This window comes from Brachypodium distachyon, chromosome 2, assembly GCF_000005505.3.
Source record: "Brachypodium distachyon strain Bd21 chromosome 2, Brachypodium_distachyon_v3.0, whole genome shotgun sequence".
Taxonomy (NCBI): Eukaryota; Viridiplantae; Streptophyta; class Magnoliopsida; order Poales; family Poaceae; genus Brachypodium; species Brachypodium distachyon.
The window spans coordinates 18,640,470-18,665,436 of record NC_016132.3 but is presented as its reverse complement, the minus strand read 5'-3'; the positions used below and the strand labels follow the sequence as shown (position 1 = coordinate 18,665,436).

General features: G+C 47.3%; 5 protein-coding genes and 2 long non-coding RNA genes across 7 annotated transcripts; 3 read left to right on the top strand and 4 right to left on the bottom strand.

Moving 5' to 3' along the window:
* Nucleotides 1-13: 13 nt before the first annotated feature.
* Nucleotides 14-700, bottom strand: LOC100834909 (cysteine proteinase inhibitor). The gene is made up of 2 exons (XM_003568150.4): nt 433-700; nt 14-334 (listed from the first exon to the last, which is right to left on the bottom strand). The coding sequence occupies exons 1-2, from the start codon at nt 679-681 to the stop codon at nt 155-157; spliced, it is 429 nt and encodes a 142-aa protein (XP_003568198.2). The 5' UTR covers nt 682-700; the 3' UTR covers nt 14-154.
* Nucleotides 701-6,426: 5,726 nt separating this feature from the next.
* On the top strand, nt 6,427-8,116 carry LOC104583137 (protein FAR1-RELATED SEQUENCE 5). The gene is made up of 2 exons (XM_010234880.1): nt 6,427-7,872; nt 8,111-8,116. Exons 1-2 carry the CDS (start codon nt 6,427-6,429, stop codon nt 8,114-8,116), a joined length of 1,452 nt encoding a protein of 483 aa, XP_010233182.1.
* Nucleotides 8,117-9,062: 946 nt separating this feature from the next.
* On the top strand, nt 9,063-9,477 carry LOC112271189. The gene is made up of 2 exons (XR_002964172.1): nt 9,063-9,159; nt 9,238-9,477. It is a non-coding gene; the product is annotated as an uncharacterized LOC112271189 (long non-coding RNA).
* Nucleotides 9,478-9,655: 178 nt separating this feature from the next.
* LOC104582632 lies at nt 9,656-12,767 on the bottom strand. Its single transcript, XR_730451.3, has 4 exons — nt 12,012-12,767; nt 11,836-11,925; nt 10,287-10,356; nt 9,656-10,192 (listed from the first exon to the last, which is right to left on the bottom strand). It is a non-coding gene; the product is annotated as an uncharacterized LOC104582632 (long non-coding RNA).
* Nucleotides 12,768-14,163: 1,396 nt separating this feature from the next.
* On the top strand, nt 14,164-15,085 carry LOC112270716 (auxin response factor 13-like). Its single transcript, XM_024458769.1, has 3 exons — nt 14,164-14,297; nt 14,381-14,991; nt 15,072-15,085. Exons 1-3 carry the CDS (start codon nt 14,164-14,166, stop codon nt 15,083-15,085), a joined length of 759 nt encoding a protein of 252 aa, XP_024314537.1.
* Nucleotides 15,086-20,477: 5,392 nt separating this feature from the next.
* Nucleotides 20,478-21,630, bottom strand: LOC112270715 (F-box protein At2g43440-like). Its single transcript, XM_024458768.1, has 2 exons — nt 21,551-21,630; nt 20,478-21,453 (listed from the first exon to the last, which is right to left on the bottom strand). The coding sequence occupies exons 1-2, from the start codon at nt 21,628-21,630 to the stop codon at nt 20,478-20,480; spliced, it is 1,056 nt and encodes a 351-aa protein (XP_024314536.1).
* Nucleotides 21,631-21,811: 181 nt separating this feature from the next.
* Nucleotides 21,812-24,513, bottom strand: LOC112271039 (WAT1-related protein At5g07050-like). Its single transcript, XM_024459939.1, has 5 exons — nt 24,251-24,513; nt 24,063-24,125; nt 23,028-23,144; nt 22,514-22,919; nt 21,812-22,403 (listed from the first exon to the last, which is right to left on the bottom strand). The coding sequence occupies exons 1-5, from the start codon at nt 24,442-24,444 to the stop codon at nt 22,026-22,028; spliced, it is 1,158 nt and encodes a 385-aa protein (XP_024315707.1). The 5' UTR covers nt 24,445-24,513; the 3' UTR covers nt 21,812-22,025.
* Nucleotides 24,514-24,967: the final 454 nt, after the last annotated feature.

The following is a 24,967-nucleotide window of genomic DNA, read 5'->3' as shown; positions in this document are numbered from 1 at the left end:
TCTGCTATTTCTGTTATGCGAGAGATCCATTATGTGAGTAATATCATCCATGTGTGGATTATATATCAGGTAATACGGAGGCTTATTCCATTATAATACATGAGACATCGATATGTAGGCTCCGACAACAAGCACCGGCTGTTGTTGTACATCTTCAGGCGGCCGGCTTGAAGTCCTGGAGCTGCTTGAAGTTCTCCCAGGCCTTCTCCCACACCTTGGCCTCGTAGGTCTTCTTGGCGCCGCCTTCCTTGACCTCGATGGTGAAGTGGTGCATGAGCCCGGACACCAGCTGCTGCCTCACCTTCACCAGCCTCTCGAACTCCAGCACCGCGTTCTGCGCCCAACATATCAAGATCACGACGAGATCAGACTAAACAAAATAAACGGAGATAAAACTGTTTGGATCGGGACATCGGATGAACTTGAACTTACGGCCTTGCTGTTGTGCTCGGCGACGGCGAAGCGGGCGAGCTCGATGGCCTTGAGGTCGTTCTCCCGCCCCGCCGGCGCGTCCTCGACGCCGCCGAATCGCCGCCCCTGGCGCGCCGCCTCGGCCATGGATGCCGCCGTCCGGTTCGGGTTGCTGCCGCGAGCCGCGGGAGTGCGGTGGGAATCTGGTGCTCCTAGAGGGCGACGGCCACTGCTGCTGAAGAAACGGGGACGATCGATCGAACTCCGCATATTATCGAACGAAGTGGAGTCCGGGGCGTGTTTTATAGGCAAGACGTGGGTGGGTAAATGCGTTTTTGCCAAGTCGTTGTCAAACGGGTTGTGATCTGTGGGCGTTGGGACGGACGCGGTACGCTGTGTCGACGGAGGGAGATGGCGATGCGCGGCGCGGCGCCAATGCTTAGCGCGGAAGGCAAAGTGGTGGCGAAGTAATAGGCACCAAATGGGGTTTCCGCACCGTTCGTTCGTGCCAGGGCATGCCCAGAAGGCAGAAAAAGGCTGCTCTGTATCGAAGGCGTGGATTATCAAGTGAACAAAACAAGACATGCATGCCCAGGAATTGGACACGGGCAGATGCAGGCCTGAAAAGAAAGAAGTCAACCGCAAATAACAATGGGCAAGGTGCCAAGGTTGGTTATCCGACAGGCGACAGGAATGCATCTTCGTTTTGGTTACATAGGACTAACCACTGACCAAGCTGGTCATTCGCCCTTAAATTCATTGGATCTAAATGTCAGTATCAGTATTGATATATATTTTCATGTCGGTTAGAAACATACTTTGTTTGAAAGCCGGCAACTCGATGGTCTTCCTTGTAGTAGCTTTAAGCCGTACAATTTTCATTTCCATATTACCGAGCAACATATGGAGAGTAATAAGAGATAGTTGGAGAGGCCTTTTATGTGTGTTGAGGCATGTAACACCAATGAAGATTCCATTACAAAATACATCAATATTTACAGTTAGCTCAAAAATAAAAAAGAGTTATAGCTCAAAATAATCACCTGTTGTCACCTGAAACCCAGTTCAACATCAACTCTTTTAGGATTATCCTCAACTTTAGTCTGTATTGTTCCATCATACTCTTATGACGCTTGTAATATAATTTTAACTGACATTTCATAAGCCCAATAAATAATTGGTGGCACAGTCAACAAGCCGTTTTAATATGGCCGGCAGACAAAATCCATCCAAGTTTCATTTAGAAGTGCAAAGCTACCGACAAAGGTCCCAGACCAACACCAAGATATGGTTTGTAACTTTGTAAGTAGTAGCCATGATTACTTGCCATTCTTGCCAATCCATGTATAATAGTAACACTTATCCTTCTCCTTCTCATAACTGAAGCCAAACATGAAAACAAATTCCAACTATGAGAGATATTCATCCAAGTATGACAACAACAAGCGGTGTTGAATCATCATCAGAGATAGTTCCATCACAAGAACGGACAACTGCAACTGCAACACAGCAGAAATGGTCAGCCATCCCCTTGCTTGCAGATATACAACCCCATACATGAGAAAGACCAACAACATCGATAATTTATATGTCTAAGCTAAAAGAATATGCATGCTCGGTCACGGCCATAAAAAAACTCTTCTAATTATTTCTTATATATGTCTGTAATAAGATGGACATCTATACTATGATTTAACCTCAGATCAGAAAATTTGTGGGAAATAAGATATATATTCGTTCACTTTTTCCCCTCTCTTTGATCTTTTCCTTTGAAGAGACAACAGGTATTTTGGGTTGTCTTCCCATATTTTCGTCATCTCCAGTGCATGGTAACAGTAGCAGCAGCAGCACAGAGCCAAGGATTTATGTAGTTCAAGCTAACTGAACAACTGAGAAAGAATGCACAATACCAAACAATGTATGCCCAATGTAATAATGTGGAGGATGTACATTGAGTCATAAGTTTCTACTCCTTATTTAAGAATATCTGGAAGCTTTTTACAGACATTGGTTCATCTATGTATTTAAAATACAGACCGCAATTCATTTGTAGTAAACAGATAGGGACTTATAACTCCTGTCTATAGTACAAAATTCTCCATAATCACTTATAACTTTTGCCTTTAAGATCCGCAGAGTTTATTTTGGGGTACGGACACAAAGCCCTAAGCCCATAAAGCGTAGAGCATATGGATCAACTCATGCTTAATTTTCTGCATCATAAAATACAAATATCTCGCAAAAAAATACAAATAAATATACAGCCGTTAGTAAGTCCCCTTTTCTCTTTATACTTTCTCCCTCTCAATTTTCCATTGGATTAATGGTAATAATGTCTATTATAACTATGGAATCAATGGATATTTGGATTTGTGGACTTGGGCACAAATCGAACACGAAGGTCACATCCACAAATCTAGTACACTTTTTAGTACAAACATCTTATCATCTCCCCTGATAAGAAGAGAGGCCATGAGTGATGTTTGATCAGTTGTATCACCCTTATAGATGTAGTGCTTAATTGCTACAGGAAAACAAAATGGCATATATAGAGCCCTAGAACTAACAGCAATCTATGAAGCAATCCGACATCCGACTGCATCAAATTCAGAATATTAGCTTCAGAGTTAGTAACAACTTCATGATCAGCCTTAGAAAAAAAAGCACTCCTGATCTGTAGAAGAAAGAATGGGAGAGTCAGGTCCATTTCACAAAGTCTTCTCCCAGTAAAAAGCATGTAAATACCTAACGAAAAACCCAAAAAGCCAGTACTTCCTAACTTATGCAGCATGCAAGATAGAGAAAGGAGCTAGCTAATCATCCTTCTTACACTATTATTGTTGCGTCAATGTAAACCCCTCGGGCTGAAAAAGACCTACACGGACACAACGCAATGGAACAATTCATCTGAGATTGAAGCACTAACCTCTAATGCGGTGTTGGCGTGATGTCGTGATGAGCAGCGGTGGGGCAGCGGCGTGGTGCCCGGGGGACGGAGGTCGCAGAAGGGCTACCGCGGCCGGGGTGCTCGACGGAGGTCGCAAAAGGGATACCGCGGGCGGGGCGCTCGACGGCGGGACAAGGCGCGTGGGGTGGGGCGCCTGGGGTGGGGCGGCGACGACGGCGAGCGGCGGCGTTGCGTGGGGCGGGGCATGCGGGGCGGCGGAGTTGGCCGGAAACGGCGGCCAGGCGCACTGGTCATTGACGGGGGATGAGGCTGATTTTCTCCTGCCAGGCTGACTGATGGATAGGGCAGGCGGGCGGGGGAGCGCGCTGAGGGCATGGGGACGGGCGGCGGCGGGGCAGGGGATAGGGCGGTGCGAGGCCCGCGAGGCGACGGGGCAGGAGGAGTAGGAGTTTGGCAGCGGCAGCGAGAGGATTTGAGCGGACGCGAGAAGTCTGGCTTGATAAGCGGCGGGGGTGCGCGAGGATCCGGTGTGTTCCTTGCGAGAGCAGACGGTACCTTATCTCCTGCCGGGTGGAATTGAGCCTCCGGGAGTAATTACTAAACGCTTAGAAAGTAATCTGTGTTTAGTGAGTCTGATCATGGGACTATAAGTAATCTGTGCACGTTTAGTGGGATGGACATTGAAAAAATATGTTGGTGCTTTTATAAGTAGTAGAGATAGAGATGAATGTGTCACTTTCAACATTGTCACACGCACAACTTTTTTTTTAGGTACGCACAACTTTTTTTGAGGGCAAATTTGAGCTTTATTAATCAATTAATCAAACCAGGGGCCATGAGCAACTGAATTACACAGAGTTACGATCGACGGGTTTGAAGTCGATAAAACTACATACATGTGCAGTCCGTCTCTGAAGAAAGGAGGGGATGCATCAGGCTAATGCCGTCAGTGTTGACAATTACCTCCCATGGCGCGCAGCCGTAGATAATTAAACATGATAAAAATGGTTTGGTAAAAAAAAGCAGGATAAAAATGGTCAAATTCAATAGAATTTTAACTCAAAACTACGTACATGTGAACACCATGGCAACAATGGAGTGAACCCAATGCTCGCTTCTTCTGACACCGCCCCTTGCCTGTCAGCTGCTGCTGACACAAACTCCAAAACTTGGACCCATCCCGTGGATTGTACGTGCAGTGCATCCGCTAGGTTTTGAATTTGTCCTAGCCCAATCCCAGGGATCGTCCTGTGGGAGATGCACAAGCCTCATCCTCCCTTGCAGTGGTTTCTTGTGCTCCTGCGGGCAAGCAGGGGAGGAGACAATTGCAATGGAAGATTTGGCTCGCGTTGACAGGCGCTGACGAGGCGCGGTGCCGCTGTCTCCGGTCACGCAAGCCGAAGTCGAATTCGCTTGCCGGTGCCCTGTTTAATTAGGATATGGACAGGTCGACATGTCACCGGTTCTTTTTTTGCTATGTTTATACTGATCTGCTATCAACCAGCTTGTATCAAACCATTTGATTTTAACCAATTAGCACAAGAATTGTGTTTAGTGAGAAAATTTAATTTTGGATTTCTGATACTTGGCACCAATTATAAAGGTTTCTTGATATTTACACAGATAAGTCAATAATCAAACTCACTTTTTTAAGAGGGAATAATCAAGCTCTAAGAGATTGTCGTTGTGGCAACTTATTTGCACTGGGAGTTTGCTATTCCATTCTATGCACTTAAATCTAGATCATCTGTACATAGAAAGGTAATAATAAAAAAATGACGGAAATGACAGGTGCACTGTCTTTTCAATTAGCAGAAGTAATAATAACCAACAAAAATTACACTATGTTACGTGACCCATGTGTTGGCCACGCACACGACAGTCCCAATCAATCTAGTTGTATGTGGGAAGAAGTTGACAACAGATCATGGAGCGCCAGCTCCTGCATACACACATAAGCCTTCCGACGGTGTGTTCTTCTGGCAAGTACAATGGGTTGATATCGTCTGAGGGGGAACGCATGTCAGCAAGGATGTGTTGGTGCGCGACTGCCTGTTGATGTGTTGATGTTTCGGAAGCTGGTGTCTGTTATCTGTTCTCATGGACACAGGATAGAGCCAGGCCTTGGGCCTTGTCTAATTCTGTGGACGTCAATTGACGCCAACCTTTCTTTTTCCTGTTGTCGTTTAATTCTGCAAGAACTTTTGTCTCCGTTCATGCTTTGGCATGGAGTGCGGCTGCGGACGGTTTAAAAAAAAACTCAGGCCAAATAAGTTACACCGAAACCTACTCCAACGACATGCTAATAGCATGCTACCCTATCAGCAACCTGTTCTGAACTCCTTAGCCTAGCAAGAGAAAATTTACGGTACCCGGTACTCAAAAACGTACACGGGAGTACCAAAAGCATCAACGGCTGATATCAGAAGGGTACATTGGTCTTTTCACCCCTTAATCAAATAGATCGGATTATCAGTTTATCACAGACCGATCAGGAACAGGCACCTCCTTCGCCTCCGCGCAGCCACCACCCCGCCGCCTGAGCGCTGCCGCCACCCCCAGCCCTAGCGCCGCCGCCCCCCAGTGCGCCGCCACCCCGCCGCCTAAGCGCCGCGGCCGTGGCCGTGGCTCTGACGGGCGCGCTGGTCTGGGCTGGCGCGTCGCTGCTGCTCGTGCTCATCTCCGCCTCCATCTTCGCCACCGCCGTCAAGTACTCCTTCGTCCCCGCGCTCCTGCTCTTCGTACTCGTCGCGCTCCCGTGAGTGTCTCATGTCCCCCTTCTCCTCCTCCTCCTCCGTCCCTCTGCTCTTGGCCTGTCATCTTGTACCCTGTGGAATTTGCAGTGAACCATGTAGGGTAACAAGAACTGATTTTGAAATGTGAACAAACCTAGCCTACTACTTTTGACAGCATGATTACTGTACTTTAATCACCACTTGCAACGAGCACTTAACCTAATAATCTCAGAAGTGGGAGATGAAAGCTCACCATGGCTGCCCATTTGGGCAGAAAAAGAATTGAACTTTGTTATTGAGAGGAAAGATAATTGAACAAAGGTGCTAATTTGATGATGGTGTTTCATAATGTCAGGTTTGTCAGTTTCCGAGATGGATGGTTATAATGCCAGCATGGAGGAGATGGAAGAATATCACATGATGGTGAGTCAGATGTTTGGAAGCGTTGAAGAAGGTTACGAGCACTACAACAGCTATGCAAAACCTAAAAGGTTTAGTGTGAGATTGGACGATAAGGAGTACATTAGTGGCACCATGGAATTGAAAAGAAGACGTTTCTGCTGCAGTAAGGAAGGGTACCGTTTGGAGAAGTACTTCGTAGCAAAAGATAAAAAAAGGGAGCCACGGGTGCTCACCCGTTGTGGATGTAAAGCTATGCTTGAGATCCAGCGAGAACCTGGAACGGGTCTTTGTTTTTTCAAGAATTTTGTTGATGTCCACAGCCATCCACTTGACCCCAAGCAGTCTCCTTTTCTACGGTCACATCGCCGTTTAAACAACGCTCAAAAAGCTGATGCCGTAGAATATGGTCTTGGTGGCCTTCGTACGTGCCAAATCATGGAAGTTATGGAGAAGCACCATGGTAGGTATGATCAGGTTGGGTTTTTTTCCCGTGACCTCTATAATTTCTTCGCCAAGTACAAGAAGAAAAGACTCTTAGGAAGGGATGCTGAATTTGTCTTGAACCACATGAGAGCCCAAGTTGAACGAGATGCTGAATTTTTCTTCAAATACAGTACAGATGATGAAGGACATCTTCGAAATATATTCTGGGCAGATTCACAATCTCAGATTGATTATGAAGCATTCGGTGACCTAGTTGTGTTTGACAGCACATATCGGGTTAATCGGTATAATCTCCCATTTGTTCCATTCATTGGGGTGAACCATCATCGCAGTACAATTGTTTTTGGTGTTGGTATTGTTTCAGACGAGACTGTCTCATCGCACGAGTGGCTACTACAGTCATTTCTTGAGGCGATGAGCCATAAGAACCCGAGATCTGTGATCACTGATGGAGACGCCGCCACGAGGAAAGCCATTAAGAAGGTTATGCCGAGGACAGACCATCGACTATGCAGTTGGCACATTGAGCAGAACATGATACGCCACCTGCGTAATCCAATGCTTCGGGACTTCAGAAAACTCATATATCGTAAGATGGGAGTATATGAGTTTGAGAGATCTTGGGCTCAGTTCAAGGAAAAGTATGAGATCACAGAGCAGGCTGCATGGATGTCTAGAATGTACAAACTTAGAAAGAGGTGGTCTGCGGCTTATACAAATGGAAGATATTTTTTGGGCATGCAGAGCAACCAGCGTAGCGAGAGTCTTAACTCTAGGCTCCATAATCACCTAGACCGGAAAATGTCGTTGGTTGACTTGGTGGAGCACAGCGAGCACTGCATGTCATGTATCCGCAGAAATGAGGCCGAGTTGGATGCAAAAGCTGCAAATTCAGTCCCTTTCACTAGAATAGATGCTAATCCATTAGAGAAAAATGCTGCCTGTATTTACACACCAAAGATGTTCAGGAAGGTTAGATATTGCATTCGCAGATCATCTGCATGGGAGATTGAAGAGCATACAGAGAGAGATGGCTTGGTCACCTATAGAGCTGCATTAAAAGAAGGAGCCGAAGGAGGGAGTAGACATGTCTTCTTTGTAGAGTGTTCATTTCATGGCTCTTCAATGAATGGCATCTTCTGTGGTTGCCGCAAATTGGAGTGCGAAGCTGTCCCATGTTCACACATTTTTTCTGTTCTGAGTTTCCTAGGTGTAGAGACCATTCCTCCGTGTTGTGTTCGGATTAGGTGGACAATGCAAGCCAAGGCCGCATTCGTGTCGGAGACAAATGCCAATACACATGTGTGGTCAGAAGAGATGGGTCATTACCGGCAAATGCGAAACAAGGCTAGTGTTGCTCTATTCAAAGCTTCGAAGAGCGAAGAGCGTTTGCAGCAGGTGATGGATTTTCTGCAAAGCATTCTCGATGGCCCTGTTGAGAATGATGGGACCCCAGATGAGACAACTTTTGGTCCTATACCATCCCATTATTCTGCCTCAAGCAATGTTTTTGGGGAGAAAGTCCTTGATCCAAAAATAATCGTGACAAAAGGTGCTCCATCAAAGAAGAGAATGAAACCATTTCATGAGACATTGAGGCAGTCGAATGGGCACAAGAGGCGAAACAGATCGTGCGGCGAATGTGGCGATTCCACACATGACAGGCGCACTTGTCCAAAACTGAAGTAGTTATCCTGGTGGTTGGTCCTCGCCTACAACGACCAGATCGCCTTGCTCTTCTCGTCGGGCAAGGCAAGCTTGAACCTGACCTGACATGTTTTTTTACCCGGCTAGTTCACAGGACGAGAGGTGCTAAACTCTGCACTGCATATTCTTGCTGGTTGCAGGCGTAGCTGTTGGTTCAGGATGGCAAGCACTGATTTATAACCTAAATATTTGAAGGATTAATTTTTGTTTGCTCATATTGAAATGGCATCCGAGAAAAAAAATCATATAACAAAGATATCACAGATTTACCAATACTCCATTTTATTGTTACTGTTGTTAATCATAGCTGAACCTGAACTTTGATAGACCGATAGTTACTGTTGTCAGTTGACTCTTTGAATAAATCCCAACTATGTTTTGAAAATGGAAGTAATTTCTTCTACTGCTATACACCTTTCTCTATGCTCCTATTCTGAACGAGTAGATTTTAACAGCTGCAAGAAGCATCTTTGCATGGAGCTAAAATGCCTTTTCCAATACATTGTTAATCAACTGAAGAAAGGATTGGGCACTGAGCTTGTTGTACTGGAGGTTTGTTGGCTACTTCGAAACTGCCTTGGTGCCTAGGAATTGCATGAATCTGATGTTTAAAAATGATAAACCATGCAGGAACTGATTCAGCAAATGGCAAATGTACAGTATACTGAGAACATGACAGATGAACAGGTTGATGCTATGGCAGGGAGTGAAACACTATGCACCAAGTTTTGTAGCCCCCTAGAGTAGAAAATATATCATGTATACGCCCAAGTATTGATTGTAAAACTTATGTGATTAAAGCAGGAACATGCATCTTTGTCTGTAATGAATGAAGTTATCCATTTTTGGTTTAATTATTTGTCGGTTGTAGCAATGTTCTGTTGTACATAATTCTTGCGTTGACAGATTGTCAGTTCTCGAGCAAAAGACATTACTGATAATTGATAGGCGCAGCTTCTAATGATTTCTTCATTCGTTTGAGGGCAGAATGAACCAGCAGTTTTTAATTCCCTCTGACTTGGCTGTTTATACAGAGTTTCTCTTTCGGTGCAATAACAATTCCAGTAATACATTCATATCCTGCTGCATATAGTTCATATACAGGCACGAAAGTCTTCTTCTCCGGTAGCACGAGCGGCGGCAGCCGCCAGAGACCCTCCTGCGCCACGAACCATTATCTCTTGATGTGCAGGCGTCTATCTACAAGCTAGCCACAAAAGCATATAGGCAGTAACAGATGCAACAAGCCCAGAGTACGTGACGAGTATAGCCCCCGCGCCCAAAATATAAGATATTTTTCCAACACCAAAGGGCCAGTATACGTGACATACTATTTTCCTAAGTTGCACCATATATTAGTCAGTTACGATACATCAAATCTGGTATTCCGGCCTCTCTATATATACAATCTTTAGTTCTGATCCGGGCAGCAAATGAATCTTGAGTTCTGTTTCCGGCCGCCGCCATCTAGCTAATCTTCGTTCTGTTCCTGACCGCCGCCGCCTTGTAGCTAATCTTTCGTTCTGTTCCCGGCGGCCGCCGCCAATGGAGACCAACTTTTTCCCTCCGACGAAGAGCAAGAAATCTGCAACAACAAACAAGGTCAGCATGATCCGAATTTTAACTTCAAAACCAGTACATGAACAGTATAAAATATATTTGCCCTGTGTTTTTCTGACCTGTGTTTTGTCTTCCATCAGGATCCATCTCCCTCCAGTGACCAATCTCCCTCATCTGAGCCCAAAACTCCTGCGTTAAGCAAAACAATATCTAAAGCATACATCACTAGTCATTACAAATCATATATATATGTGAAAATCTTATATGCATAATCCCTTGTTCTGCAGGAAACAGTGGCTTGTAGTCCAACCTGTAAACTTATTATTTGCCCCCCCCCCCCCCACCCCCACCCACCCACACCCACACACACACTTAACATTGTACATTAACCACTTGAACAAACCATTATCAGCTGGAAGGGATGGAGATGTATTTAAGGATGGCCAAAGATAGTCCCATGGAAGTGGACAGATTTAATAGGTGGCCAGACTTAAATGTTAATTCATGGGAGCACGTAAATATCAACCATGTGCCAAGGCAGAAAGACGGGTATGTACATTCATCGCCAATGTCTAATCTTCTTTTTATAAACTCAACGAATGAAATCCTAATTAATTCATTCATGACATCATGTGGCCTTTTTGTCATCAAGTACATACAACTATGGTCGGGATCCAAGCTGTCCAAGAGATTTTCACAGGTGAAGATTTCGAATATTATTCCTACATGCACTGTAAATTTCATCCTTGGATCCATGCTTAACTACTTTACTACACATATGCAGAAAGATATAGAAATTTTCAGGAGGCGGCTACCATGTGACATCCTCTACAGTGTGCTGAACAAAATCAAGATCAGGGATATGCAAATGCAAGAAAGTGAAGAAGAAATTCCAGTCTCCAGTGATAGTTCTGAATCATAGATATGCGTCTGTCATAGCAAGTAGTCCTATATTTCTGTTACGCCATAAATATAGTTCGTCTCCTTCTTTTATCATATTTTGTCCGGTGCTGTTAGACTCCATAATTATTCTTCAATGTACACCTAAACATTTCGAATCATTGCCTGCTGGTGCTCAGTATTATTTTCATACCTTTGTCATTTTCATCTAATCATGTGCATAAAGTTGTGCAATATTTCGGTAGAGTGCGGCACAAGTTCATTCTTTCCACTTGGAGAAGCTAACTTAATTCATGCCACGTGGTGATAATTTTTCAATCTGGTTTTACACGTGGTGACCGGGATATTGAGCTAACTTAATTCATGCCATCCAAATTTTGCTGACTAAAATTTAGTCCATGGTATCAAATTATAGAATGGGAGTTCAGTGAGTATGGTCATATTTCACTCTGCAACGAAGTCAGAACTGACAGTGGATGCATTATATTTCTCAAACTATGGACCAGATTTCGTTTTCCCTCTTCTGACCTTGCTTAATCAGGACATTAATTATGCATACACCAAAATTCTAGGAAATTTGACATACTCTGCACCTCATAGAATCTCAGTTTCAACTACGAAGGGCATAAGAAATTACTTCCATACCAACAAATGTCATGCGGCAACACATACACGCTGCTTCAAAATTAACCAATTGCAGATAATGACCATGATCACAGAAGGAATGCCATATTTGTGCAGAAGTGACATGATCCAATATTAGCTAACCTGTTTCAAGAAGCCAGTGCAAAAAGACTTGTCACCTTCACGGTCCTTACAGGTCGCAGCCGATCACTCATTTCGTATACTGCGAACTTCCTGCATTTGACGTAACCATCTGACTAAGAACATACACTCTCACCTCATGCACCAAAGTGGCGATCGAGCAATCCCAGACAGCTCACCTTCTTCCTCGTCGCACGACGACGGCAGGCAAGAAGGCTTAGCGGTGTGGTCGAAGCGCCCGGCGGGGCGCACCAAGTTCAAGGAGACGCGCCACCCGGTGTACCGCGGCGTGCGCCACCGCGGCGCCGCGGGCCGTTGGGTGTGCGAGGTGCGCGTCCTGGGCGCGCACGGCAAGCGGCTCTGGCTCGGCACGCACCTCACCGCGAGTCCACGGGCCGCGCCCACGACGCCGCCATGCTCGCGCTCCTGCACATCCCGATCCACATCCAAGAAGACCGTGGGCGGGCGCGGGGCAACGCTGGGCGGCGGAAGGCACGGGCAGCAGATCAGCGGGCGGCGCGTGCAAGGGCGGGGCAGAGGAAGCGGCGGTGCCGGACGGCGTGGAGGGCGAGGTCAGCTGCTGGGGTCTGGGCGGCGTCGGGTGCGGCGCGGGGAGGACATGGCAGGCTCGATGCAGACCACGGCCATGGAGACGACAGCCTTGAGACGAAGGCCATGGAGGGAGGCTTCGTCGGGGCGGAGCATGGGGCAGCCAGCGGCACTCGGCAGAGCCGGCCATCTTCTTCGAGCACGGCGGCGGGCAGGTCGGGCAGGGCTGCAGGCGGAGCTCTAGGAGCACTCGATGCGGCTCGTCGGGGGCGGGGAAAGGCGCGGCATGGAGCAGCAGGGCGACATCGAGCTCTGGCGGCCGCCCCTCGTCCCCTCCGCCAGCGCCTCGATTAGATCAGGAAGGAAGACCGAATAACCATGTTTCTTTTTTTTTTCTTAATTGCAAATCAAAATCCCAAGGACCTCAGGTCAAACGTAATTACAAGTTTGCCATCCAATTCGTGTACTCCCTGATTTTTCCACCATGTGCTCCGTGGGATTAAGATGGAGTACCAAGCAATGATAGCTATTAGATCTGGACAAATAAACGGCTCATATTAAATCCGGAGTACTGTAAAAGAGCTCCCTAGAAAAAGCTCCAGCGACAGTCTTCAACCTGTTAGTGGATAGGTACCGGGAGCCCATTCCCGCGATCGATTGAAGACTTCACCCATGACTCATCACGGCCGCAGAGAAAACTGGCGCAACATCACCTTGGCATCATGCTTCTGCAAACCAGCCCACATATCAACAATCACCCTCTGATCCTCAGCTCAATTATTCTCACTGTAGCGGTATACTTATACCAATACAAAATTTGGTATCTAGAACTAAGAAATTTTGTGTGGCATTTGGGCAAAATTGGGATGGCAATATGAAATTTTCCATATCTAAATTCCTTGTTCATTGAATTCATCAATGAAGACCCACAAAATGGCTTAAATTACAAGCTATCTTTAAATAAGCTAAGCATTATTTATGGACCACATTGTCATGAATATTGATTTGGCATATAACCTTCTTATCCCTGGAGACCGAGACGAAGTATATGACTCTACAAAATCAACCTAAAATGAATATATTTTCGGCCTCGCTTGGCCCGACGATTTTGCTTATAATTCATGGAGAATTTGGACCGCTAGAACCTACGCGGAACGATAAAAGGTAGGCGCTGGCTTGTGACGGGGGTGGACGAATTAAACTTGTACCTACAGCTTCGGATGCAAGAAATTCCCTTTCTCTGTTCATTGAATTCATCAACGAAGCCCCACAAAATTGCTTTTGTTTTCTTTGGTTAGGCAAAAGGTAAGAAAACACAATATATAGATGAGAGAAAAGGAGGGTTCGATCCCCTGACCTCCAAGTCTCCAATTCCGGGCCATTGTGACGGCCACACAGCATAGACCGTTTGAGGAATCCGAACCTATTTGAATCTTAATTTCGACTGCACGGAAACAAATAGTTAGGCCGCCCTCGAACTGTTCGACGAAATGTCTTCGAGGCCCGCCGATCGGTTGATGTCTTATTTACTTCCTGTTATCGGTGTGGCTTGTGGGAGAAGCCAGGGAAATTCGCGGTAACATGTTCCGCACCCCCTGCGTTGAGAATTTTGACCGCACGGGTTTCACTTCCCGGCGAGGTGAATTTGCAGTTGCAGGCGGTTACGTCGCCAGGCTGGCTCATGCCAGCCGGCGCAGCAGCACCGGCCGAGCCCATATAAGTGCGGGTGGAGCGATTGTTCATCCAGAAGCCTCCACTTCCTCCTCCATCCCAATCTACGGAATGGCGCAGCCGCTCCCCGCCGGGCACCCTGCCGCCCTGGACCGGCGCCTCTGGCTCGCGTGCGCGTCCCCGCTGTCGCGCCTGCCCGAGGTCGGCTCTGAGGTCTACTACTTGCCCCTCGGCCACGCCGAGCAGTGCCACGGTGCTCCACGGAGCAAGGACAGCTCGCCGACAAGTTCGTCTGCACCGTTAGGGCAGTCGGGCTCTTCACCACCAGCCGCGACGAGGTCTGCGCCACCATCACGCTCCATCCTGGCGCCGACCCGCAGGCCAACCAAGCCCCCGCCGCTCTGCAGCACAATGCGGACTGCATCCACGTCTTCCCCAAGGTGGTAACGAATGGCGACGCTGGCAAGGGCCGCTCGTTCCATGTACCCATCCCCTGCGCGACCGGGATATTCCCTGCCCTCGACGACGGGCGCGACGACCAGTACCTGTACTTCTCGGATCTGAGGGGACAAGTGTGGCGGTTCCGGCACAAGTACACGGGCTTCCCCGGCGGCCGGCGGAAACATCTGCTTACCTCTGGCTGGAACGCCTTCAGGAAAACCAAGTCCCTTGTCGCCGGAGACGTGCTGCCCTTCATGCGGAGCCGCGACAGGCTGCTGATCGCCCTGCAGCGCACGCAGAACCCTGCCCCGCTAGTCAGCCTCGAGGACGTGATGGATGCCGCACGGCTGGCCGCAGATGGCAACGCCTTCACCGTGACTTGGTTCCCTCGACTAGGACCGGAGTTTCTAGTGCCACGCGAGGAGGTTGACGCAGGTCTTCAGGCTCACTGGGTGCCGGGCATGAGGGTGAGCATCCGCACCGCCGTGCTGCGGCCTGGCATCCTAGACACGGCGCCGTCGAGCCGTGTCAGCGTCGTCTATGGGACTGTGACGGCCGTGCATGAGCGGGCCTGGAAGAAACTAGAGGTTGACTGGACTAATTCAACGGACGATCATCAGCCAAGCTCCGACGACTCTTCGAGCACTGGAGTTTCCATGTAAGTCGTCTTGTTGCATTCGTTTGTTAGTTTCAATTTTCACAACCCTTTCCTTACTGTTTCCTGTTCTCTGCCATGCAGGGTTTCATCGTAGAGCTGCTCGGCCAGTTTTCTTTGGATCAGGTGTGCTATGATTTTTGTCTCTGTGTTTTGGATCGATCAGGACATTTACTCTATTAGCTTGACCCCGGATTGGGTTAGTTGGTTTTGTTCGAGTAGCCGGTTCTCATGTCTTTAGGTTTGATAGCCGCTGGTGGCTGTATGTCTTTTGTCGAAACAAGAATGAAACAGGATGCCAATTCAAAGAGTTACTGTTGCATGCATGTCTGTTGTCATCAGCTTGCTGTGCAAGAGTGCAGTCTCTTACTGCACTTGTTGTATTTTTCAGTAATTGACTTGTGGCAGCCGATAGATGGTCTCCCTTGCTTTGCGGTAATCTTCCATGATGCCTTTTCTGGATTTCAGCAATGCCTCTGTTTTCTTATAATTTGGCAGAATATCTTTGCATGATGCTGCTCTTTAGTTTTCAGGATAAGAGGTGCAGTGAAGAGTTTCAGTACCTGGAGTCATTTTTGGTTTAACAAGGAATTAACAAATGCACTGTGTGAATCGCTTCTGCTTACTCTCGATGATTTTTTGTGGTCTTAAACTGAAAAATATAGGATACCCTGATATCTGGTCCTGAGCTGGACCAAAGAAGGGTAAGAATTTTCGCTTGGCTTCTTATCAAACAAAGGATTACGGTCAGATATATATGTTGCTGAAGCAATCAATTGTTTTTTTTTTGAAGCAATCAATTGTTTTTAGAGTATCGAAGCAATCAATTGCGGACGAATGGTAGGCGCCTTTTCGCAGTTTCGGTTATAATGTTAGTGAAACTGTCTTTCACTTTGCTTTGGACTGTTCCTGGACGAAAATTAGTATGATGCCGGTAGGGATCAATCAAACAGGGGCTATGTGTCCGGGGGATATGTTTGCTGATTGTTTTAATGGTTTGGATCAGTCAGAACGTCCAGCTTGGAGCTTTATTTTCTTGGTGGTTTACTGGAATATTGAGGTTCCGGCTGCAATGGTGGTAAGACAGGACAGTCTGAATCTGTGGATATATAGAGTCGTGGCCGGCCGGACTAACTGCTACCGTTGCTTCCAGTTTTTCTGTTATTTCTTCCTTTTTAAAAGTTTTGCTAGCTCTGTCTTTGTATCTCTTGTATGAACTCTTTCCTTCTTTGCCGTGCTGTCAAGCCCTGTTTGGGTTCGTTTTAATGAAATATAGGCAAGGGCCTATGTTGTTACAAAACACAGTAGTGACAGATGCAGATTGCACCTGATTCCTAATTGAACTCTTCACTAGTTTTAAGTATTGAGTACATATTCATTGATTGTGCAGAAGGTCAAGGAAACCTGATAAACTATTCATATGCTATTGCCCGGGACCATTAATTTTGGATAATACATTGATGAACAGAACGCCAAAGCAAGTATTTTGTACAGAAGTAACATCAAAAGCTGCAGATTATAAATAACACATGGTACATTGAGTCAAACCATCAATTTTGCATGGACAATAGGACGTAGAAGTTCTACCCATGAATCAAATTCGGATAATTACCGTTGCAATGAGTTTACAAAATACCTAGTTTTTTTTAGTTGAGGTAAGGAGGAGGACAGGAGTCCCACAGCCCCATGCATTAAGAATAGCAGTTGCCTTGCAATGTTACAAGAGTTGGAAAACGAAAAGAAGAAAGCGAAAACCAAGCATAGCTTGGATGGTCAGCCAGCCAGGTGGGCTGCATCAGAGTTTGATCCTCGAAGGTCGCACTTTGGTGTCTAACTTTGTAAAAAATATATAGATATACTGTCGGACTGCAATCGCGCAACTCTTACCGTTTAACTTTTAAAAAGAAGAAAGCTTCCAAGCGGAAGGCCAGGCGGAGAGGCTGACAGAAAATACTGATGGATTACTAGCTATTGTCGGCAACCACAGGCTGTTGCTCAACACCAAGGAAGTCCCATTTGCTTGACATCGTGAAAAGAAGAATCTCATGCTTGATGAGCAACTTCAAAAAAGAAGAAAGCTTCGAAGCGGAAGGCCGGGCGGAGAGGCTGACAGAAACTACTGATGGATTACTAGCTATTGTCGGCAACCACAGGCTGTTGCTCAACACCAAGAAAGTCCCATTTGCTTGACATCCTGAAAAGAAGAATCTCATGCTTGATGAGCTTGTATATTTTCTGCAAACTCACTGGAAAATTGAGATTGAAAAGTTCGACGACTCCTTTCGTTCGATATCTATTCTAAACACCTTCTGCACATATTAGCTGGTCTTTATTTATGCTGAGGATGATGCTCCCTCATACCATTGGATCTGGCTATCATATTAGTCATCACGTGGTGGGATTTAGAGCTGAGAACAATTTACCCACGAAGGTGATAGCTGACATACCCCCTGGCCTGAAGTAAGGGCATGAAAGGATGAGTTGGGTGCAGATTTCAGCAGCTTACAACATCGTGTGGAAAAAAAAACTGATTGTTAGCTAGTCAACCGTCATAATATCTTTTACTGAATCTAGAGCCAATGGAAAAATCAACATTTCGGTTGGACTTTGCATTGGCTTTCCAGAGTTTGATGAGCAGTGCTTGCTGTATATGTACCTTGATTATGCCATCTCCATGAAATAAATTATTCATGATCAATGAGGTCTACATCTGATCTGACAGAGCTGAACTGTTGAGCTTGATAAAGTCAAACCCGGTCAAATCAAGTCAAACCTCGGCGAAAACAAGTCAAACCTACTCAAACGGTTTTGAATTTTTGCGTAGTTTCTTCTTTTATCATAAGTGCTTCCCATTCAAATTTTGAGAGGTATATGTTTTTCCCTTAGTATAGTTTGTGTTGAAATAGGCACATCTCTATAAGATGTTATCTAAACACTCACTTATATGTTGGAGATTTGATCCCACTTTGAAAACTCATCATGCAACTTTGTTGGAATCATGTCAAATTTGGTAGTATTGCTCCTTTAGGCTAGTACTACATGAATGTAAAACTAATTTTGCCAAAAAATGTATTTTAAACATGTTTTGCATAGAGTCAAGCACTGGTCAAACAGGTCAAAAAAACGTCAAACTCTTCAAATGGGTTTGAATTTTCTTGAGCGGACATAACTTTGCTTGTAGAATCCATATATGCAATAAAAATGGATACATTCTGTGAACCATGTTGGTTTAAAACACAATCAAACCCTGATATAGAAAAGTCAAACCTTGTTCAGACCTGGTCAAACTTACTCATACCGTTTTGAATTTTCGTTGGTGGCTTTGAGTTTGATGGAGAATCCATTTTCGCATTCACATCCTCATTTTGCGAAAGTTGAATTTCGATGGTAGCTACAAAATGGTCCATTTAGGTAGGTTGAGGCCATTTTCCTAGCACATTTTCATAGGTTGAGTTCGGATGTTTGTTCGTAGTGCCCAAAATGACACAGGTCCTATGTAAACTCACTGTATCAAAATTTAACATCCACCTTTTACATAAAGTTTGGATCAAGTTTGAGCTTTCAAACATTTGCAAAAGTTCCTGAAACTCAAAAAACTAAAAGCACACGTGCTTCCGGTGCTTACCTTGTTGGGCCAACCCAGCCCATCTACCAGCAGCTGGGCCTTCTTCTTCCCCTCTCGTGCTGCGTTATCCTCCCTGCGCAGAAGCACGCGTGATGCTCGCCGCCGTTTGAAATCTCCTTAGATTCGCTCGCTGCCGACCGTTCCTTTCCAAACCAAAACGCCAAGTTGATCGTCATCACCTGCTGAACCTATTCTATCTTCTAAACTGCCCTTTCTCGTCCTTAATCATCGGGTTGAAACTGAAGCCACGAATGCCGGCCACTGGCATTCCTTTTCCGATCTCCCTCCTCAGTCCACAAAACACAATTACTAGCGCGTCACTGTGACCCCCTCGCACTCCTACATCGTTTCCAATTCACAGTTTCTCCTAAAATCCATGGTAGACCATGTGCCATAGTCATCTTCCCCGCCGACCGTCGCTGCCATTATCGAAGGTGAGCTCGCGAGTTGGCTGTGCTATGTAACTCCTCGCATCTGGGGACTCAACTAGTCCCCACGTATCTTATTGACAAGATTTTGCATCCATCAGATGTTGTTGGCCTGGTCATCCCAAAGCTCCGCTGATTCGAGGGATTGTGGGCGGCGCCGAGCAAGGGAAATTTGTAGGGGCGCCGCGGATCAGAAGAAATTCGCGGGGAGGCGCAGCACGGGGCGGGCCGGCACGGGTGGAGGCGCCGCAGCGCTGTGCACAGAGCAAAGGGGCTCGGGTCAACTACTTACAGGTGGGGCCCACATAGAGCGATTAACTGCTGACAGGTGAGGCCCAGTCCTCTGGCTACTCCCTCCATCCAACAATAGTGAGCATATTAGGTTTGGCTTGACCAAGACCATAAGCAAGTATTCTTGAATAGAAAATAATGATATCAATTTATGTTGTATAACATTATATTAATAGAATAATATCAAATTATTGGTCAAAAAAAACTAATAAGCCCACTATTGTTGGATCGTCCTATGGGAGATGCACTAGCCTCAACCTTCCCAACCAATGGTTTCTTGTGCTCCTGCGGCCATGGAAGATCTGGCTCATGCTAACGAGGCGCGGCACGGTTGTCTTTGGTCACGCAAGCCGAAGTCAAATTCGTTTTCCGGTGCCCGATTTAATTGGGATATCGACATGTTTGTATCAAACCATTTGATTTTAACCAAATAGCACATGAATTGTGCTTAGTGAGAAAAAAATAAAAATGATGGTTTTCTGATACTTCCCGCCAATTATAGAAGCTTCTTGGTATTTACACAGATAAGTCAATAATCAAGCTCACTTTTTTAAAGAGGGAATAATAAAGTTCACTTAGAGATTGTCGTTGTGGCAACTTATTTGGGAGTTTGCTATTCCATTCCGTGCAGTTAAATCTAGATCATTTATACAAAGAAAGGTAATAATAACCAACAAAAATTGCACTATGTTAAGTGAGCCATGTGTTGGTCACAAGCACGACACTACCAATCAATGTAGTAGTATTTGGGAATATGTTGACAAAAGATCATGGAGCGCCATCTCCGACAGACACACATAAGCCTTCCGACGGTGTGTTCTTTTGACAACCATCCTGATTGCAGCACCAATGACAGGGCCTGGGTAGAGGGTGATGAGATCAAGACGATGTCTTTGCAAGGCTGCCTTCCGGGGGAGACGTTGCTTTCCTCGTACACATTAGCATGTGTTAAACCCAAGGTAGGATTAGTGACGGACTGGCCGCTTCAGTCAAGGAGTTCCTCAATATTGTTGGTGACAGAGTCGTATGAGTATATCTGGTCTGGGGCGTCAGTTTCTGCGAGCGGGCTGGCCCCGAATCGCATGACCTCTAATGGTACCTTTGCTAGGTCGATTCGGTAGTGCAGATCCCATGTAGCTAGTCCAGACCCATGTTTATTCAGCTGCCAGATGTCGTAATGCGGTCCATCGGAGTGCGTGAAGCAGGGGTCGAAGAGGCAAAGTCGTCCACCAAGTTCTATCAACTCAAGAAAAGTCCGCTGGTTGTCCATGCCGAACGGCAACAGTGGCTCTACGCTTATGATCCCAAGCTTGTCATCTCGGAGAGAGGACACGAGGAACATCCCTTGTCGTCGAGGATAGAGCTCCCGGTAGGCTAGCCAGTACACATGCCCTTGTGCGAAGACACTGTTAGCACCCGGATCTATCCTGTTCCAGCCCATCGGCTTCCCACCGATTTCGACGGGCCGCCACGACCCCGCGGGCCCGTTTACCACGTAGACTTTGCAGCCAGCGGACCGTGGCCCGCGGTAGCAGATGTGCACGACTTTGTGTTTCCTGTTCCGGGCGTCATAGCCGAGCCCAAGGCTGTGGTACCTTTCCCTAGAGCCGCGGAAGCCCGTCGTCCGGCCCTTCGGGAGAGCCGCCATCCGGCCCGTGGACGGGTTGCAGACGTAGTACATGTCGGGGCTGGACACGGTCCCGTCTGCAAAGGCTCGCAGCACGACGAGCCCGCGGCACTGCGCCGTGGCGACCGACGCGTTGACGTGGCCCGGCGGCTTTCCTTGGTCTTCTTCTTCTTCCGTTGTCGGCGGCAGAGATGCGACGAGGCGCCTGAATCTGTCGAGTTTGATGACGCGTGGGGCGGTCGTGAGCGGCGGGAGGACGTTGCTAGGTTCCTGGGCGTGTTGCCGCCAGATGTCCTGGACGCCGAAGGCGAAGATCCTGGGGCCGCTGCGGAGGCTGTTGTTGTTTGCGACGCGGAGGTAGAGGTCCTCGAAATCGGGCGAGGAGAGCGTGGCGGCCCAGGCGCGGGAGCTGGCGGCACCGGAGGACCGACTTGGCCGGCAATCGCAGGAGGATTTCCTCGATGAGGTGGTCCGGGAGGACCACGGCGCATCGCCGCCGCTTAGGCGACATCTACGGGAAGCTAGTTGCGTTTGGGTTGATTCGCAGACGAGACACGCACGCCAGAGACAGAGGTATCAGCTGTTGGCAGCTGCTGCCTGAGATATATTACAGGATTACAGGGCCCGGCCGGAGTGGAGATCAGCCAGTGCTAGTATCTGTATCCGTGATGGTCAGGAATACGATGGCAGGCACACGTGCTGATACTCCACAGATCCGCCAACGGCCGATGGACGTACGAATCGTAGGCATCATAACTTGTACGAAGTAGATGGACACGAGAGTTGAGAATTCGGTTGTACTATTTCCTTCCCTCCGTGCCCCGGAGGTACACGATCGAATCCGACCACATGTCGGTCCCAATCGTGAATTAAGTTTTAAGCCACCTAAAACCATCCATGCATGCATCAAACTGCACTAGCTCCACCTACTTTTCCGTTAGAGGGGACGAGCTTGCACTCCGTGTCCTCATCTCCGGCACCGCCACCGGCAACGGTCTCCATGTTTGGGTCATCTGCCTTGGTGGCCACCGGCAGCGCGGACTTGGCATCCGTTTCCATCTCCTGCATCTCCTTGTGCTTGCCCCAGAGGACGGCACAGAGCCCGACCACAATTACCAGGCCGCCCAGGACGCCCCCGAGGTATATCTTCTCGCCGAGGAAAAATGAACTCATGACGGCGACGACGATCAACCCGAGCGGGGTGAACGCCGAGGCAAACACCGGCCCTCTCTTCTCGATCACTAGCCCCTGCACGTAGTACGCGATGCCCGACGCCACGACGCCCTGAAAATCAACAACAAGGCAACGCCGATAAATTAAGATCATCCCGCCATCACAATGCGTACGTTACATGCACGCTGACATTTAGCAGAAGATATATATATAGATCCTACAGCGTAGGCAGCGGCGAAAAGGTTCATGTCGAAGCCGATGGTCCAGACGGAGACCCGGCGCTCCATGACGAAGGTGACCACGACGGCTTGCAGCGTGCCGGTGAAGCAGACGAGGGTGGTGAGAGAGAGCTGGGCCGAGTACTGCTTGATGGTGTGGGTCTGCAGGATGAAGAGGGCGGACCAGGCGAGGGTGGCGATGACGATGAACATGGAGCCGAGGAACATCTCCCTGCTGGTGGGGCCGACTGCAAGGGGGGCCACACCACCGGCATGCGCCTGCCTTGTCCAAGCCATCCCCATGAGCGGGCCTTTGTAGAGAGTCATCAGCATCGCGCCGGCCCCTGTCACCACTGTCCCGGCGATCTTGGCCTGGCACTTCACCTTCCTGAGCTCTATCTTCTCCATCCTACAAATCACAAATCAAACAGCAGATCCATGTGACATTAGCCAACTTTTCCCGGTGTCCGCGCATGCATTCACCAAATGCAAATAAAAGTTGGTTGAGAAATTGCACCTGAAGATCACCGCCATGACGAAAGTCGTCGCTGGCAGGATGTTGATCAGTGCGCCAAGGAACGCCGCGCCGGTGTACTTCAGCCCGAGGTAGTAGAAGTTGTGGTCAATCACCGGCCTGTACAAAAAGAGTTCTTTTACGATATCCATGATTTAATATGAACCGTTCATTTGTCTTGATCCAATGGCCAGTATTATCTGGTACTCCATCATTAGTCTCACGAAGTACCGATCAAAAATTATTGGAGTACCATGAATTGCAAGACAAAATAGTAATTGCGTGTCGGTGTCGGTGTTGGTTCTCAGTGAGCGTTAAAAAAAATAGATGTTGCTGCGCCGGCGGGCGATTAGAGCGCCATGCCAGCGGTCGGACGAAGAGACGGAGCGAAGTGGACGAAGCCGCCGCCTGCCGCGCCGGACAGCGGACGAACAGATGGAGCAGCTCAGCGCCGTCCCGCGATGATGCAGCTACTGCAATCGATGTGTTGATTAATCACGCATGCACACATATGGATTTTGATGAATGGATTTATCTCTCTCTCCTTCTCTCCTAAAAACTTGTTGATTAATCACTTGACCTTCCAAGTGCATCTTATCCACATAAATTGATCGGGTCCTTCCAACTCTAAAGTGATTCACGGGTGTTCTTTATGGCCACTAAAATTTAATTAATCACTTGATGATTCGTTCATCCATCAACCATGCTCCGCCGCCGCTCGACTGGAGTTCCTCCAATCGGGATCGAGAGGGACAACCGCCACTTGGGCCGGCCCAGATCAACAATTTTTTCCCCTGGATTTTGTACCTTTTGAAAAAATGTCTAATTTGCCCTTTAATATGGACGGTGAGATTTGCTCGGTACTCCATATAAGTTTTTGGAGTATTGGGGTACCGTAAAAATCCTCGTAGAAAAAACAGGTAAATTTTGAATCAGCCTTCGTGTCATTTGACGTGGAGACTCATTTCAGATATTTTCCTTGCCAAAGTATATACACATCCATGGTGCTGTTAGCTAGAGGGGCAGGCGCATACTAACCCGAGAAGCGCCAGGAGGAAGATCTTGGAGAAGATGGACAGTGTCATCTTCGGCCTCACCTTCCTGCCATTTTCATGTCAAGTTTCGATCCGTTAGATATGGAATGCAGGCGGCTAACTAGGTGAGATCAACATATCAAGCGCACACATATATAGGAGTAATGCTCATGGCGAGCTAGCTAGCTATACCTCTCGAGGATGAGGGCGAAGGGAGCCATGGCGAGGGTAGCGAAGGCATGGCGGTACACGACAAGCACGTAATGGCTCATCCCGCTGTTGAGGGAGAGCTTGCTGATGATGCTCAGGCCGGCATAGCCGAACCTCAGGGTGATCATGGCGATGTAAGGGCTGGCCTTCTCCAGAAAACTCTCACGGGAAGCCATGCCGATGATCAGTCAAACTGTGTTTTTTTTTCCTTTCCTACGTCTCTGGACAACAAGGGGCCGGGGGGCAGTGCCAGGTGTTAATTAGCACGAAGCCACAAAGATCAGGCGAAACAAGCTGGAGACTATGAGCTGATGATATAGAGTAGAGACTTGATCACTATATAAAGCTGGGCTATGGAAGGGTGACTAGACGATTTGCACCGCATTGCTGGAGCGAACTATTGTATATAGCTAAAAGCGCTTGTGTTGGGAAGCATTTATGTTTATTTATTTCTAGGGAGATATGGACCGTGGGGAAATCTCTCAAGACGTGCTATGACCCGATCTACTATTATTTTGTCCGCACTTGGGATCATGAGTACATGAGGATTGATTGTAAATATTTTAAGAGAAAAGTGTTTTTTTTCCTCAATTAGCAGCAAAGTGTAGGAATGATCCCTCAATTAGCAAAAAGCGGATACTTTTAGTCCGGGTTTGGATGGATTTTACTACATGTGTTGTGGTTTTTCCTAAGAATTTT

Excerpts from the sequence above, each read along its gene's own strand:
- LOC100834909 (XM_003568150.4), bottom strand. The coding sequence starts at position 681 with ATGCGGAGTTCGATCGATCGTCCCCGTTTCTTCAGCAGCAGTGGCCGT. Across the intron at positions 335-432 it reads CCGAGCACAACAGCAAGGCC|AACGCGGTGCTGGAGTTCGA; the intron begins GTAAGTTCAAGT and ends TGTTGGGCGCAG.
- LOC104583137 (XM_010234880.1), top strand. The coding sequence starts at position 6,427 with ATGGATGGTTATAATGCCAGCATGGAGGAGATGGAAGAATATCACATG.
- LOC112270716 (XM_024458769.1), top strand. The coding sequence starts at position 14,164 with ATGGCGCAGCCGCTCCCCGCCGGGCACCCTGCCGCCCTGGACCGGCGC. Across the intron at positions 14,298-14,380 it reads CCCCTCGGCCACGCCGAGCA|CCGCGACGAGGTCTGCGCCA; the intron begins GTGCCACGGTGC and ends CTTCACCACCAG.
- LOC112270715 (XM_024458768.1), bottom strand. The coding sequence starts at position 21,630 with ATGTCGCCTAAGCGGCGGCGATGCGCCGTGGTCCTCCCGGACCACCTC. Across the intron at positions 21,454-21,550 it reads CTCCTGCGATTGCCGGCCAA|CCTCCGCAGCGGCCCCAGGA; the intron begins GTCGGTCCTCCG and ends AAACAACAACAG.
- LOC112271039 (XM_024459939.1), bottom strand. The coding sequence starts at position 24,444 with ATGGCTTCCCGTGAGAGTTTTCTGGAGAAGGCCAGCCCTTACATCGCC. Across the intron at positions 23,145-24,062 it reads TTCCTCCTGGCGCTTCTCGG|GCCGGTGATTGACCACAACT; the intron begins GTTAGTATGCGC and ends CTTTTTGTACAG. Across the intron at positions 22,920-23,027 it reads GTCATGGCGGTGATCTTCAG|GATGGAGAAGATAGAGCTCA; the intron begins GTGCAATTTCTC and ends TGTGATTTGTAG.